Source organism: Nymphaea colorata, chromosome 12 (genome assembly GCF_008831285.2).
Source record: "Nymphaea colorata isolate Beijing-Zhang1983 chromosome 12, ASM883128v2, whole genome shotgun sequence".
In the NCBI taxonomy this organism is placed as follows: Eukaryota; Viridiplantae; Streptophyta; class Magnoliopsida; order Nymphaeales; family Nymphaeaceae; genus Nymphaea; species Nymphaea colorata.
The window spans coordinates 13,401,815-13,417,353 of record NC_045149.1 but is presented as its reverse complement, the minus strand read 5'-3'; the positions used below and the strand labels follow the sequence as shown (position 1 = coordinate 13,417,353).

The window sequence follows — 15,539 nt, the reverse complement described above, 5'->3', positions numbered from 1 at the left end:
TACCTGACAAGCAGGGGCGGAGGGAAGGGGAGGGCTGCCTACGCCATGGCCCCACCCTAACTAATGAAAAAAATTGTTTTTTTACATTGAAAAAAATAATATTTTTTAATTACGTAATGTATTTTTTGTATTAAAATTCGTCCTACCCGGATCCAGAGATCGGATTGTCGGCCCGCCCCTAAAAAAAATCCTGGTTTCGTCCCTGTTGACGAGTACCCGGTACTTGGTCCGATCGAACCCAAGCTCGGGCCCAAAAAAATCAGCCTGAGCCATCGGGTCAATCCGCGTTGTGAGGCATGATTCGGCCTAGTTAATTTTTTTATTTAATAATAATATATATTTTACATTTTATATTCAAAATTTTTTTTATCGAACCCTAACTCGAGCTCGAGTATTAAGTATGGGGCCCGAACTCAAGTTTCTAACATCAAACGAACCCCCAGCCCGACTCTTATCAAGTCAAGTGAAGGGGATCCGATGTCCAGTTCTAAAATCCCAAACCATGTGCTAAATATTTATAATGCTTTTCTGCTACATCTTTCTTCTATTATTAGCCATCCCCTCTCTTCTCTCTCTACATGTAGTAAAGATTCTCCCTCCGTCAAACGCGACGATATAATACAAGGATTTAAAAAAGAATTGATTCTAGGAGACAACCAACCAACGGTAGAACCGTTGTGGCACTGCGTGAAACGGCCCGCATTTTCAGTTCTTCGCCATGCACTGCTCACTCTTTCTTACGTTTCATCTTCCCATTTAAGGGCCCCCGCCTCCTCGTCTCTTTCTATGCTCTGTCTCGCTTCGGTATTTAATGCGTACACTGAGTTAGTTGGTGAAAGAAATAAATATCCGAGCTGCGATTGACTTTTCGTTTCCTTAATTTACAATTAAGTTGTTGGACATCATAATAATCTCTGCCAGTAGACCCTTGCGGTGCATCCATATCGTCATATTCTTTTCTGATTTCTTTAGTGGTCTGCTTCCTTTGTTGGTTCATCATATTTCCCAAATTCTGCCGCCCTTCTTCTTGCTTTTAGTTTTTTCCCGTATTCCTTTTTCTTTCTTTTGTTGGTTTCCCGCATCCGAGTATAGTTATTTTCTTCAAGAAGAAGGCGTCCAAGGTAGTTCTGAACATGACTTTATTTTTCTTATGTTAGGCGATCTTGTCTGCTCAAGTACGAGGCTTGTTTCTACTGATTTGTCTGCTTGTTTCTTTCACTTAACGTTTTGCTTTTGCATTTTTTCTTTTTGTGAAGGTGTGCTTTTAGCTCAATTTTTCTTGATGGTATTTTGAATTTGGATACAAGCTGTTTTTTGTTTTGTAGTCTAAGATGGGCTTCTATTATTGTTTATGCATTCGATTCTTTCATTAGGTTCGGGCAAAAAGGTTTTTTTTCCTGTTGTGTTTCTTATTGACTTCTGTAGGAAATATTTCATAGTGCTTGGTATTTGGATTGAGTGGTATCTCGCTTCAGTCTAATCTTTCTTCTCAAGTACGGGATTATGATGTTTTGGTGATTTATTGTACTCCTCATGATTAGGTCGATGGGGGTGCTTGAATACTAAGAAAACAGTTTTAGACCGAGTTGGAAGGAGATTTCTTACTGGTTTGGAGTTTTGCTTTGTTGGTTTTAGCAATTGGGTATGTGATGCCTTATGTGCTGATTATTCTCCTCCTCCTCAAATATTTGTCGATTTGGTTCTTTTTATTCCTTTAGGACTTCTTCCATCAAATTGGATTCTATATTCCTGGCATTTGTTTTTCCTCATTAGTTTCCTTAGATTTGTTAAACTAACTTGTTGGGCCGTCTTCTTTGTTGTGAAATTGTGACGGAGAACAATTTCCAGGCGATGTGTTAGATTAGAAACGGGCAGAAAATTGAGGATAAAAAATTTTTCCCAACCTTTTCCAAACACCTTCCTGGAGTTCTTTTATTGGTATATTATATCTCAAAAAGATTTTCTGGCATCCATACACGAAAATCAGAAGTCAATCACTCTATCTCATATATGTGTATGTGTGCGTGTTTGTGTGTCGATAAAGATCTTATATATATATATATATATATATATATATATATATATATATAGGGAACTTTTTATAGGTTGTCTGCAGCTAATAGCTCTTGCATATTTTTATAAATACTGTTAGCATCAGAAGTTCAGCAGTCATATTTGTAGATGGGATAAAAGCCTTGAATTCCATCTATCATAAAGTTTCTTGTGGTCCAATTCCCATGATGGTCATTTTTTGGAAAGGTAATTAGGAATCTTCAACTCTATTTTTTCTGTATTTCCTCTTTCTGTTCTTTGTGAAGGCATTTGTTCTATTTGCATCAGTTTCATTGCCCAAAGTCCTTCCCTGTCAATATTGGCCTTCTCATATGTCCCTATGTGTTTCTTTTTTATTCTACTGTGAATGCATTATCTATTTTTGTCGGTTCCATTGCCCAAGGTCCTTCTTGTCGATGTTGGCCTTTCCATTATTCTCCCTTTGTATTGGTGTCACTTCAAATTGGCCGTCCATTAAAAGACTTCAGCTAACCTTAAAAGTTCCAACCGTATTCAGTCTCATCACTTTGTGTCCTATGAAATTACTGGAATACCTTGGGACTGGCAACTGTTCCTCAATTTATTGGACCTGATGCTCTAAATATCATTTTCTGTATGCTTTATGATGTACGTTTTGGTACAATGTGCATATAACAGTAAGTCCGTAACAATTATTAATAGCAGAATATAGTTAGTTTCTATGTCTTACACATAGAATTACTGTTTCCAGTCCTTGACTTTGATCAATTTTAAATCCATTTATAGTATATTTGGTAGCTCGGCAAAAAATTACTAGCTAAGATGTATGATGAGTCCACCATTCTTGAACTTGTCCATAAACTTTGTTTCGGATATGTCCATTTTTGTCAAAGGATTATTTTATTCCTCTTCCGTTAACCCATGAAGTTGCTGCATTCGGATGAAGTGGAATGACATTAAAATATCTAGAATTCCTTGCTGGCTGGAAACAGATTAGGACATAAAAGCAGTTTCTTGAAACATGAAATTTGGTAACTATTTGACTTCTTACTTTGCTTGAATGCAAAGTATTTTTGTTTTTCTCTATGAGACATGTTTTTGCTCATATGGAAGTTTATGTTCATCTCCTTGTCTTCCTTTGACGAATTTTTGTGCTAAACAGTCAGCATTTTAGCCTCACAAGTCACAACTACTGCAATTTTGTGAGGCTTCCAGCATGCAAAATGTGCTGTCAAATTTTCTTTTGTCATCGTGGTTCTGAAACTTAATTGGCTAGTTCAAGATTTTCATCAATAAATGTCAGGGTTTTTCCTTTATGCTGGCTGCAACAGGCATAACTCTATCTTTTTATAGTTCATGATGCCTTGGATGTTCGTTTTCTGCTTGGACAACATTATTCTGGAGGCCTCATTTAAGCTGTTTCATTCTCATTAGATAGGGCAACTTAGCATGAACTTTTGTGGGTCTGTACATTGGACAGGATGTCTTAGATTTGTCTCCAGTGGAAAATCCCTGTGTAGGTTAGTATGCCTTTTCCTTGATCTCTTTCTCTCTACAATTTAGTATACCTTTTCCTTGATCCATTGGCCTTCAATGTGTTTCATCTTGTAACCTTGCATGATTGTCACAATGGTAGAACTGTGCCTATTGCCGCATACAAATGCCAGACATCTTTGGGTACACAAACAATGTTTGCAAACCAAAGTATTCTGTTCAGGCTCATTATTTTGTGCATATCTGAAATCCTTTGAGTTGTGGACCTGACATGTTGAGGTACAGCCATAGGATGTTTGAGCACCCAATGACATGTCTAACAAAGTTTTCTCCTTTAAATATATTACTCGGTTTTCGAGCTTGCAGATTTATGAATTAGAAAAAGTATGTGGAACTAAGTTACTTCTGTTATTCTTCAGACCTCTGCAGTGGCGTTATTGCATACACAGACTATGTGCATCTTCTTGCTATGGTGCTTATGTATTTCCTTTTCTCTGCTAATGGGTCAAAGCTTGGTTGAGGATGTGATCAGTCATTTCTTACGGGTTCTGCAAAATTTTGTCTTTAAGAACATTAAGCGTGGGGTGATGATGGTGACTATTTTAAGCTTCTCCAATTTGGACGTTTCAGCTAGGTGGTCAGGCAATTAAGAAGAGGAAGCGCATGTCCACCCAGGGTTCTACACATTAACTGGAGTTGAAAGAAGAAATTAGTTGGCAAGTTATTGGGAGCATAGAATTCAAGCAACTACTGAGGCTGTTAACTTACATAGACTAATCAGATTTCCCATGGTTCACATGTATTCGTCATAGACATTAAAAAGGTGAGGTCATCCGTAAATAACATCTGTCCACAATTCATGCTTTCTATCCTCAACAGAATGCTTGAGACCAGTTTAATTGAAAAAAAAATGCTTAATATCTCTATCTTTTGATATTTATGATGCAATCTCTAGCGTTGTTCTTGAATGCATTGAGGTGTAATGACTACTCACCAGGACATAAATAAGGCATAGGCTTTGAAGCATAAGCATACATTTCACCATAGCTTGTCAAAGAATAACAGAAGAACAAAAAAAATTAAACAAATTCTTAATGTATGAATTAAATAAAAGTAAGAATATGCCAGATATAAATAACAGAAAAAAAATGAGGAGGAGAACAAATGGGTAATGGAAGAAACGACGAAAAAAAAAGAAAACAGAACAAAATGTAAGAAGAAAAAACGAAAAAAAAAACAGATTAGAAAGTAAGAAAGGAAAAGAGAACATAAGAATACAAAGAGAAAAATCAGAGAATGTTGAAACAACAAAGTGGATGAAGGAAAAAGAAGAAGCAAAATAAAAACAAAAAAGAAAAGAAGGAACGAGAAGTAAAAGGAGGAGAGATGACCAAAGTCAATGGATTGTTACCTGAAGCTTCCTCGATTTTGTTGGAGCTCAAGATAGGAGAAGAAAGAGGGAATGAGGAAGGGGTTACCCCAATGAGTGGTGCACTGATGGCTCTCTTTTTGCAGTTTTATGTTTTCCTTTTAGCACATAGATTTGTTGTATGAAGGCTCTGTCCATGTTTGACCAGTTTCAACAATAACTTATGCCTCAAATTTTCAGGTGCACTTCATAGAAAAGTGCATCTCAATTCACTGTAGAGCTATGTAGCAGTATCTGCCACTACATCTTGCATTTGTACCTGAGAGAGCTTTGACAACAATAAATCTGCAGTCGTTTGAAACTAGGAGGAGTCTCTCACTATAGAAATAGGAAAAAGAGCCCTTTCTTTGTCTAATATATTGCTTTTATGTTTGAAGTTTCTTTTAACTTTATAAGAATTATTCCATGGTACTTTGTGAGGTTTCAGAGTACATATAGCACTATAGTACTACAGTTCTCTCTGTGATGCACTTGAGTGAATTTGGTGTGAAAAATTGTCTCTGTGTTGTGGAATTGAACTGCCATTATCTCTGAATGGCTGGGTTTGCTGTAAATTGCTACAATCAATATAATGATCCTTGTTTTCCTTCCAGAAAATAGACCCATTACCTTTTCCTTTGCTTGATATAATCAATGCCACATGGTTGGTGTATGTATCTGATATCTGTATCCCCACTTGCTCCTGACTGAGAGTGAGAAGGGTCTACCTGTTGATCTGCAAAAAACTTACAACTGTAGCCCAGCTAGTTATGGCTTTTGTTTGAGGCAACTTTTCCTAGTCGTTAATGTGCTCGACTGCTAATGTGAAAGACACACACACACTCTCTCTCCCTCTCTCATGGCTCTGTGTGTTTGAGAGGCAAGAACTGCAACCTAAGAAAATAAGCAAATTAAATTGAAGAGTTTAGGGACAGTCAATTGAGACACCAGAATGATTAGTACAGCAGAGTAGCTCAAGTGATAGTCCTTGCTTCAGCTTTCCACTGCTGAGATGGATAGATCTTGTTCATGGGGTCTGATTCGTGCCTTTCTATCAGATGTACTTTATCTTTTGCTCATGCACCAAAATTGCCTCCAGTTTAAGGTCAAATGTTGTTATACATGCAATCCGTTTGGCCACATTTCATGAAAAAGCTTCTGGTCATGTTCTTCACTTTTCCTTATTTCTTTTGGTTTTAAATTGCTTTGTTGTGCTAATTGCTTGGTAAGGTAGCAAGAACTAAGAAAGATATTAGGTGCATGTCAGTTCATGTGGTTACCTTCAGACTGACCAGTTGCTTGGGCTACGTAACAATACTGTGTAAAGTTGTAAACCATCTTAATATGCCTGTGCATGCATTTTTGCTTCTTGTGATACTTGTGCTACACGCTGAATTATTTTTAATATTTTCTGTCATGCCACACAATATATTTGGAAGTTCTTGAGATGTTAATCATGTATATTTACAGATGACCAGGCCGATTCCTGCAACCTGTTCGTTATTGTGGGTATTCCACATTCCCGCAGGACATTCATGAGAAGACCGGCTTGCCTGGGGTTGATATGAGAGTGAAGGAGGCTACTGATGAATGTTCGCTTATGACTGTTCTAGAGCCTAAAATATGAGTTGCAAGCGGGTCAGTTGATTTTACAAGAGACCCCTAGAGGTAGTAGACTCCAGGGATGCTGGGACAGGAAATGCAGATTCTACAAGCAATAATGATTGTATCCTGCAGCTTTCAACTTCTAAGATGAGCTCCTTTGAGAGGGAATCAGACTTGTGTACTGATAAATCAGTTATAGAAGTCTCCCCTGATCTGGTCGTTTGCTGTAAGGAGGGTCCTGACCATGTAATAAAAGACATCTGTGTGGATGAGGGTCTGCCTTCCAAGAAAAACATTTTTGTAGAGAACAGTGCAACAGATAAAAAGGAGAATTTAGTCCATTTTGACGTGGACGATCTATCTGTGAAAGATATTCCTTCTATACTGGATGATTTTGCTGTTCATTCTGGAGGCAAACAAGGGGATCATAGTCGTCAATTTGTGCTTCCAGACTGTGAGTCTATCTATGATGATGACCTGGAGAAGTCCCTTATTGGAGGCTGGCCTGGTCGTATCAAATACATTGCATGTGAAAAACTGATGTCTAAACAATCAAGTGAAGTAGTGACAACTTCACAATCCTTTGTTGCTATAGTTGCTGATAGTGGCATTGAACAACAAAAAGACAATCAGGTAACCACGATGAAGATTTATGAAACTATGTCAGTTGTGTAGAATATCTAACAGAAGTACTCATTGAAACTGACCTACTTTTGAAGCCAGATCTAGGTTCCAGATAATCTATAAACTTGAATATGAGTGTGCATATCTAGAGTTTTGGCGACTTGAGAAATTGATTGTCAAACTCTCGGACTTGGATGGAGACACAGTCAAGCTCACATGTTTGCCTGAACCATCTTCTGCTTTTTCCAGGACTTGATTGTTCAACTTACAAATCAATTTCATGTGTCAGATGGTTGACTACTTTGATTGTGTGCACACCTTGCTGATATTCTGATGTAGAACAAATAAAAATAGGAAAATCATGTTTGCCTATGTACTTCTGAAGTCTGTATGTCAATGTGGATACTGCTTGTTGACCCACAATTAATTGGTTGCTTATATTTATGGGAGCAGGTTAGAACTCAAGAGGAGACCACAGATGCTGCGGAAGATTCAAACTGCAAAACTGCTAAAGAAACTGCAAACTCCATATCTGGCAAAGAGATGCACAATGGAACTACAAACACAAACCCTAAATTGCCAGAACCACAAACAATATGGGAAAAGGAGAAAAAGACTATAGATTTTAGGGATGGCCACCATGATAGTCATACCTTGCTTGAGCATGGACTTGAACATGATGGTTTGGAAGGTTACGCTACATCCTCTAAGAGCTCAATGTGCACTCTTGATGAGGTCAGTGCTGCCGACAGCAGGAATCCAAGCACCAATACTAAGGACCTACCTGGGAATATGTGCCATGCATTAGCTGAGCATGGAACTGAATGTATTGATTCTGCAGGTCTTGGTGCTTCCTCTCAGGGTTCATTGTATGGAAATAATGAGAGTAATGGCTCTGAGACGAGGAAACTGACTACCAACCATGTGGACATGTCTGGCAACGTGTACCCTGGAACGAATCCTGCATCTGCATCAATTGCATATTCTGGTCCAGCTGCATACTCTGGTAGCATCTCTCTACGATCTGACAGCAGTACAACCAGCGTGCGCTCATTTGCTTTCCCAATGTATGTGGACCTTCTCCTGGTGTGCCCTTATAAGCACACAGAGCTACTGTGGTGCTCTTGTGATCTATGATGGAAATTATTCTTCTCTTCTTGCAAAGAACTTCATTTGGAATATCAGATTTCTTTTCTTGCTGCTAGGCCAAGCTAAACCTCTGGTTTGGTTTGTCTCCTTCCTGTGAGAATATGCGATTGAACAAGTTTTTTTCTCATGAGATGGATAACTTATTTCAGGATTCATTAGGACTAAAACTTTGTGGTTAATAGTTTCTCCTTCAAGTTAGTCACATGAATTGTTCTCGAGTAATCACTTTTTGGCATTTATGTTCTTGATAAACTTACTACTATCTTCTGTTGCAGTTTGTCTTCCGAGTGGAATGCCAGCCCTGTGAAGATGGCAGCAGCAGATCCTAAGCAGCTTAGGAAACACAGAGGATGGAGGATGGCACTTCTGTGCTGTAGATTCTAACTGTGGCTGGTGATGTGATGTGACACTTCTGCATCAGCAGGATTACCAATTCTGGGCACAAAATGAAGGTCTTGGTCTTAGTGTTCTCATGTATCCATTGCACAGTTGTGAATGGAAACGTTTCATTATTGTGGGCATTCCTATCTCTCCCATAATATTGTACGTTCTTTCGTCCCAATTTCATTTGCACATATACACACACGTGGGATGTGCACAGAGTTGTAGTCACTGGACTACCCTGTTGCCATGCATGCTCACTGGTTCAGGTAAATCTGTTGCCAAACTGAGTCCTCTTGGCATTGCTAATACGAGTTTGGTTTATATTTTGTGCTTTCACCACAACTTAAATGTGAAATCTCTATATTTCCATTCTGTAACGGTTTTACCCGCTTCACAGGTATGGAAAAGGATTAACTGTTCTCCTTTGTTGATTTGGGGATTGCAATTAAAAGTTAGAAATTGCTTTTGAAGAGACTGCAGGATCCACACCGAGGCATGATATTATACGCTTTATCTCCCTCACAATGCCAAGAATGAGAAGCAGAAAATTTTCAGCGACAAGTATGCTATCAAATTCATTGGCATTTCTTTGCGTTTAAGAAAATAGACTCTTGCATTACTAAAAACGGGCATTTCTAAAGTAGCCCTGTAACCCTTTTGGCATTATACATGCCTTAATATTTTTCTTTTCATCAGGTATATTTTCCTGTTGGTTGTGATAAGAATATGTGCGCCGGTGGCCCATCATGGTCATCAACAGTAAGACTTGCTTAAAGTTCTCCATTATTTATTTTGTCATATGCAGAATGCACGCGAGGATTCCACAAAGCAGATGCTAACTGAAGTTTGAAAACGGCGAATTAAAACACAAATTGCAGACCTGCACATTGTGCTGCATGAGATTCACTAGCATCCAAGACCTGCACATTCATAGTTTGCAGTTTGTCTTCCTGTAAATTCATTTTTTAATGGAGCAAGAATGCCTGCTACGTAATCAGAGATTCTTTCCTTTTGGGTTATTTTCTGAAATGCGTAGGGACTAGGGAACTCCAGGAGACTTCTTAAAATAGCCAAAACAGGACCCTCTTTTGGATATTGGACCAATACCACATTTGCATATTATGCTTTTCTGGAATATTTTAGGAAACACATCAAAGGCTTTGATATTAAAAAAAACATACGTAACTTCTCAATATTGTTAAAAATACTAAAGTATTGCGTTGTTAATTAAAAAAAATTGCCTTCTAGCAGACAAACCCAGATTATGTCCAACTTAAGTTAATAAGATAAAACAACTAAAGAGAACCCAGTATGTGAACAAAATTTATGTTCATAGTTTGCAGTTTTCCTCTTTAATTATACCTAATAATTTAGTACAGGTTTCACTATATCCAATTAATTAGCTTTTTATTGTTATCTAAATAAGTTAGGTGTCTCTTCCTAATTAATGTTAGTAAGTCACCCAAGAGAAGCATAAATCGTCACACAAAATTAGGCATATTTTTCTTGTCACTTTTTAAGTGCAAAAGCATTTTCTCACTACATAAATGAACTTATGGCTCTTTTTGTTAACCATTAAAGAAGAAACATAAGATTTGAGAATGCCAAGAAGTTGGAGGTTTTCAATTATCACCAAACCTTTTAGTTTGTTGCACGAAAATGTCGCCCTTTTGACTTTCTGAATATTTCAAAAGCAGACCGAAGGTCAATGGTTGAAAACAAATGTGTATTAATATACTGACCACTAAGTTTTCTTGCTTAGGGTTCTGTCAGTAACGGAAAAAATATTTGCTTAACTAATTCTGATACAAATAAAAATACCTTAATTGGATGAACCTAAACATAAACTGATAATCTTATTTAATTTAATTAAAGAGGCTAATACAAACTACTTAAATTAAGTTTATGTTAAGATATTGTGGCTGTTATGTCTCTTCAGCCAACTTAAGTTAGTGATAGCCTAGCATTTGGTTGAGAGTGTTATTTTTAGTAAAGGTGACAAATTTAGGTATATGGTTAACAAAAATGAAAATTCAAGTGTATTCTTGGTTATTGCCACTAAATTTTCAGGCGTATTCCTAAAAATTGTCATTGCTAGTTTATAACCAAGTTGTGATCAGCAGATTCTTCACAGATTACACTTACATAGATGAAGTTCAAGATATGAACTCGTAGATTTTGCTCATGAATCAGGTTTGCAAAAAAATACATTCTTAACATTATTTAGATGCCAAAACTATGTTTTGCAAAGAAAGCTTAAGACCACAGTAAAAAAATATCTAGCAACCAATTTTCAGCCCTCCACTCTATATGGGTGGGAAAAAAAAATCCCACCAAACTTCTTTCCCTGCTCGTAGAGGATGGGATTGAGTTATGTCCACCAAAAGGGTGGTGGAGGCATTTTTGAAATTTTTTATAAAGCAGATGATATTTTAGATTTTTTCCTTTTTTACCATCCTTGTCTTGTCTACCCTTATAAAAAGTTTCCTTTTTTGTATTTTTATAACCTACTTAGGTAGCGGACTACAAAGTAGCTGAGTAGCTTCATTGCAACATAAGTTGGTGACGTTGCAGGCAATGACTTCACAGGCAACGTCAATGAAACATAGGGATCTAAAACCACCCAGCTGAGCTCGAGTTTTGCTCACGTCACACATTGCTTGGTTTGCGAGTCAAGTTTTATGAGACGAGCTCAATCTCAACTCGGAAAACCGAGTCCGACCTCGAGCTCAAATCATGCAAGCTCATTTCAATTAATTCATGCATCTTTTTCTTTAAACGAAATAAAAACTACAAAAAAATGTGTTAAAATTTGTTCCAACTTACCGACATATCCTTGAAACAAATAGAAATGACACGAGAAGAGTTGAGCTTCAACAAATTGAGGTCATGCAACTCAAACTCAATTCATTTATGACTCAAATTTTAACTCAAACTCGAGCTTTGAACTTGAGTTGAGTTTATATGAGGCAAGTTCGAGTAGAGTCTGAGTTGGCTGGACCCATTGTACGTCTCTAATGAATGAAAAATCTGCTTAATTCAAACTTAAGCTTTGGATGAGATTCGACAAAATCTTCTCGTGCGGAGTAATCTATAACAACTTGGTGGATACATATCTTCAAGTTAAGCATTATCTTGTTAAGATACACGTTTTTCTGTTTTAGAATTTATTTATTTAACTATATCTTGCAAGGCTTGTATATATATATCTTGCCCGTGTATCAGGCTGTATCAATAAAAAAAGATTCTTCAATTATCGAGTTCATCTCCAATAACAAGTTATTTATGTCGTTAGTGCAGTTGACTTTGACAATCACATGGAGTGGATGAAGAACGAGTCATCTGAGAGGGGATGGGAAAGCCCTAGATGGGGCCAGGGCGAACAGCCCGTAGCCACCAGAAGAAGGAGAGAAGGAGATCATCAACATCGGTTTTCAGGGGTGGGGGCAGAAAAAATTTTCTCTGAGTGGTCTTCCTACAGCAACATCGAGTTGTCCAAGGAAAGTGATGAAGTGAAAGAGGATCAATCGATTGAGTTGTGGATCCAACTTCCAAATTTACTGGCGGAGCTCTGCAACGACTGTTTGTTCGACGGAATCGTTCAGGTACTGGGTGGAGACTTCATTGAAGAGGACTCCTGCACGAAGGCGTAGGGAAGGTTGGTTTTGCCAAGATGTTGATTGAAGTTCTGATCGGTTTTCTGCCACTGTCTGCAATGGCCCTTAAGATGGGAGATAAGCTAAACATCACATACCACCAAATTGGCAAAACAAAGAGTCTTTATCATGAACAGTTTTATTGTTATCATGGACAGTTATATTGTCAATTGTCGAACTATAAGAGTGATTTATCGATACAAACAATTGCTACAAAATGTTGACACAAAGATTTATTCATTCCATTTGAGGTCAACTCTAAATCAAGCAGCCCACCAACTAAATATGAGTTTGTTGTGAAATCACGTGATATTGAATTGATAAAGATAAGTAAAATTGCTGCCATCATGCAATTAGATAAAGATATAGGATGACACAGTGGTTTTGCTTTTACACCTTCTGTTGTATGCAACAATCTATTGTAACCTACAACATTGACTTTTGATGTACTAAAGATGACATTTACATTTATCAGTACTTCTCTTTAAGTTAAGGGTTGTAAGACTTTATTAACGTTCATTCTTTGAGATTTGATCTTTGTAGGCTATGAAGAATTGATGGTTCAGTGAGAAAGCATTTTCTAATATTTCTGTAGTTATTTTCTAATATTTCTTTAGTTAACTGTCTTATATATTCATAGGCTTTGGCATTTATTGATGTCAAAACCATAATATGCTCATAATGTTTGAAATATATGTTGCAGGTCTGGCTCTTATTTATCAAGACTTTAAATAACTACTCAAATGTCCACATAGACTAAACAAACAAAAAAATGTACCATAAAAATGCAATTTTATGAATGATAGTTTATACTTATAAACTGGATACATGCCCCTGATGAGTATTAACTATTATTGTTGTGTTAAAAACAATGAATCATTTATAATCCACTCTTGACCTTGAGTAAGGCGAAAACATTTTTGTTGCATGATAATCTTCATCTAAATGCACCATGTGAATGAAATTAGGGTCCTAGGTTAATTACTTTTGCAAGTAATTAACCAAGGTTCTTATTTCTCTCTTTTTAAAGCATCTCAATCAAGCCATATGAGAAAGTGCCAAAAGATGGTTATAACCACATACACAGGTATGATGATAATCAACTCTTTGAACCTAGTCTACTTGAGTCTATCTTCTTTTTTTATCAATACATGTCGAGGCGGATTCTCCACCAATGTAGTTGATTGATTCCTCCACTAAGGCAGAACTGGTGAATCATACAATACATTTAATGTCAACAATCCAATAGACATCAAATGAATATGTTGAGGGATGACAATTGACTCTTTACAACTCGTAACAATGGAAGAAGATCATGCAAGGTTAAGGGCCTCGTCATAAAAGCAGAAAAGGGCATTCATGAAAAAGCACAAATAGTTATGGTTCATGCATTTTTTATTCAAGGGTAAGATGGAAAGATATATTTAGTGTGTCCTACAATCATATCCTAAACACTGGAAAATTTATGTTTTGGGTTTGAAGTCCTAATATGGTCAATAATCTTTCCCTAATTTTCTTACAAAAGTAAGGTGGTGTTGATTCCCCTTGAATCTTGATTATGGAATTGGTGAATTGGGAGACAAAATCAAGCTTTTCCAAAACCACATTATGTTTGCAATTTGTGAATTTGGTTTTTGGGGAAAGAGATTCTACATTTGGTGGGCATATAGGGATCGAAAATGCCATTGGAAACAAACTGATTTTTTGATTTTTTTTTTTTTTAAGTCATGGGCTGTTGAAGTAATATTTTTAAAAAGGTTTCAGACCTTTTTAAAAATTTGTTAAAATTCATGGGGTTGACATCACATTTCCTATAAACAAGTATGAAAGCATGTTCAACAATTTTTTTTTCATTTTCATCTTTGTGTTTCTCTCTCTCCTCTCTGCCAAATCCATACTTGATAAAGCTTTCAACCACAGCCTTGCCATGGTGAAATGACTTTTTTTTTTTTATTTTGTAGCACCATCTGCAGCAAAGACTCTTGGTGACTCATGGTTGAGAACCTTATCATTAGGTTGGGGCATCAGGCCAGCCGGAGACTCGACAAAGCTGGGCTCGGGCCAGACCTGAAGACCTTGCTAGCAGCCCAAGTTTGGCCCGCTTAGTTATTAGAGATGTGGACTTAAAATTGTATGAGTCGAGGCCAGCCCCCAATACCCAACTCAGGCTAGCCCAACCCAACGAGTTTCTTTTACCGAGCACACCTCGAGGTCAAATAACCAGCCCAAGTCTGACTCATCATAGCTCGGGTACCCAAATGTCGATCTGGTACTCGGCCAAATGTCCATCTTTGTCATCTCCATTTTCTTAGTAAGAAATTTTCATGTAGTGGGTGTATAATGCTTTATACCTGTTTTACTATATTACAGCCAAAATGTAATTTTCAATGGATGTATTTTTAGAAAATATTTATTTTTGACATGCTAATGCAAAATTAGAATCTGATTTTAAATATAAATCGAAATGGTTTCAATATTTAATCTTCATATTTACAAAATATCTTTCGTCATGTCATGATTTCTACTTAGGTTTGGATTCTGATTTTGATTCAGTTATTCACTTTCAGATTTGAATTCCAATTTTGGTTCAGTTATTCAACTTTCAGATTTGAATTCCAATTGCTGTCATTCTTTAGAGATTTCAGCAATTGAATTACTTAATTTGAAATTAGACACTAAATAAGTATTTTCCTTCCATTCATAAATTCATTCAATTTCTACATGACCTGGTTATTATTGACAATCAAACGACAGCTAGGTTACATAAAATAAAAATTAAGTTTTCAACAGTCATCCCAGACAAACAAATCCTAGTTTTTGCTTTTCTAGAATCCAGTTACAAAACTATTTTTCTCGGTAAGTTTACTTAGAATGTGATTTTAAGAATTGTCATCCACATGAGCCCTCTTTAAATACAACAAGACACTTGATAGCAGCTGTTACAATGATACATATAAATATATAAATACAACTTTTTGGGTAATGTGTATTCCTTCATGTGTGTGTGTGCATGCGAGCCGTGAATGTTTTAAGGCTTCTTATGAAATCAGTCCACTACCAAATGTTTTTTCAGGTAACAATCTTTTATAAGAACACCTTGTAATAGAATCATTAGCAATTATTTATGATGCAGCTATAATATTTTATGATGCAGCTATAGTTTGTGATGTTTTTAGCATAGTTACAAA

The 15,539-nt window shown here is 36.8% G+C and overlaps 2 protein-coding genes across 9 annotated transcripts; both read left to right on the top strand.

The window, feature by feature from the left end:
- Positions 1-657: 657 nt before the first annotated feature.
- Positions 658-9,016, top strand: LOC116265783 (uncharacterized). 8 transcript variants are annotated; one of them, XM_031646696.2, is made up of 6 exons: positions 816-1,121; positions 3,945-3,997; positions 4,156-4,348; positions 6,404-7,171; positions 7,616-8,229; positions 8,587-9,016. In XM_031646696.2, exons 4-6 carry the CDS (start codon positions 6,686-6,688, stop codon positions 8,693-8,695), a joined length of 1,209 nt encoding a protein of 402 aa, XP_031502556.1. In that variant the 5' UTR covers positions 816-1,121; positions 3,945-3,997; positions 4,156-4,348; positions 6,404-6,685; the 3' UTR covers positions 8,696-9,016. The 8 variants fall into 8 exon arrangements, with proteins under 8 accessions (XP_031502559.1, XP_031502556.1, XP_049936892.1 ...); XM_050080935.1 differs by lacking the exon at positions 3,945-3,997 and adding an exon at positions 1,542-1,642; XM_031646699.2 differs by lacking the exons at positions 816-1,121; positions 3,945-3,997 and adding an exon at positions 658-804.
- A 134-nt stretch (positions 9,017-9,150) lies between these two features.
- Positions 9,151-12,539, top strand: LOC116265785 (uncharacterized). Its single transcript, XM_031646701.2, has 2 exons — positions 9,151-9,256; positions 11,996-12,539. The coding sequence occupies exons 1-2, from the start codon at positions 9,220-9,222 to the stop codon at positions 12,346-12,348; spliced, it is 390 nt and encodes a 129-aa protein (XP_031502561.1). The 5' UTR covers positions 9,151-9,219; the 3' UTR covers positions 12,349-12,539.
- The last annotated feature ends 3,000 nt before the right edge of the window (positions 12,540-15,539 follow it).

Excerpts from the sequence above, each read along its gene's own strand:
- LOC116265783 (XM_031646699.2), top strand. The coding sequence starts at position 6,686 with ATGAGCTCCTTTGAGAGGGAATCAGACTTGTGTACTGATAAATCAGTT. Across the intron at positions 7,172-7,615 it reads AACAACAAAAAGACAATCAG|GTTAGAACTCAAGAGGAGAC; the intron begins GTAACCACGATG and ends TTATGGGAGCAG. Across the intron at positions 8,230-8,586 it reads CGCTCATTTGCTTTCCCAAT|TTTGTCTTCCGAGTGGAATG; the intron begins GTATGTGGACCT and ends CTTCTGTTGCAG.
- LOC116265785 (XM_031646701.2), top strand. The coding sequence starts at position 9,220 with ATGCCAAGAATGAGAAGCAGAAAATTTTCAGCGACAA. Across the intron at positions 9,257-11,995 it reads CAGAAAATTTTCAGCGACAA|TTGACTTTGACAATCACATG; the intron begins GTATGCTATCAA and ends TCGTTAGTGCAG.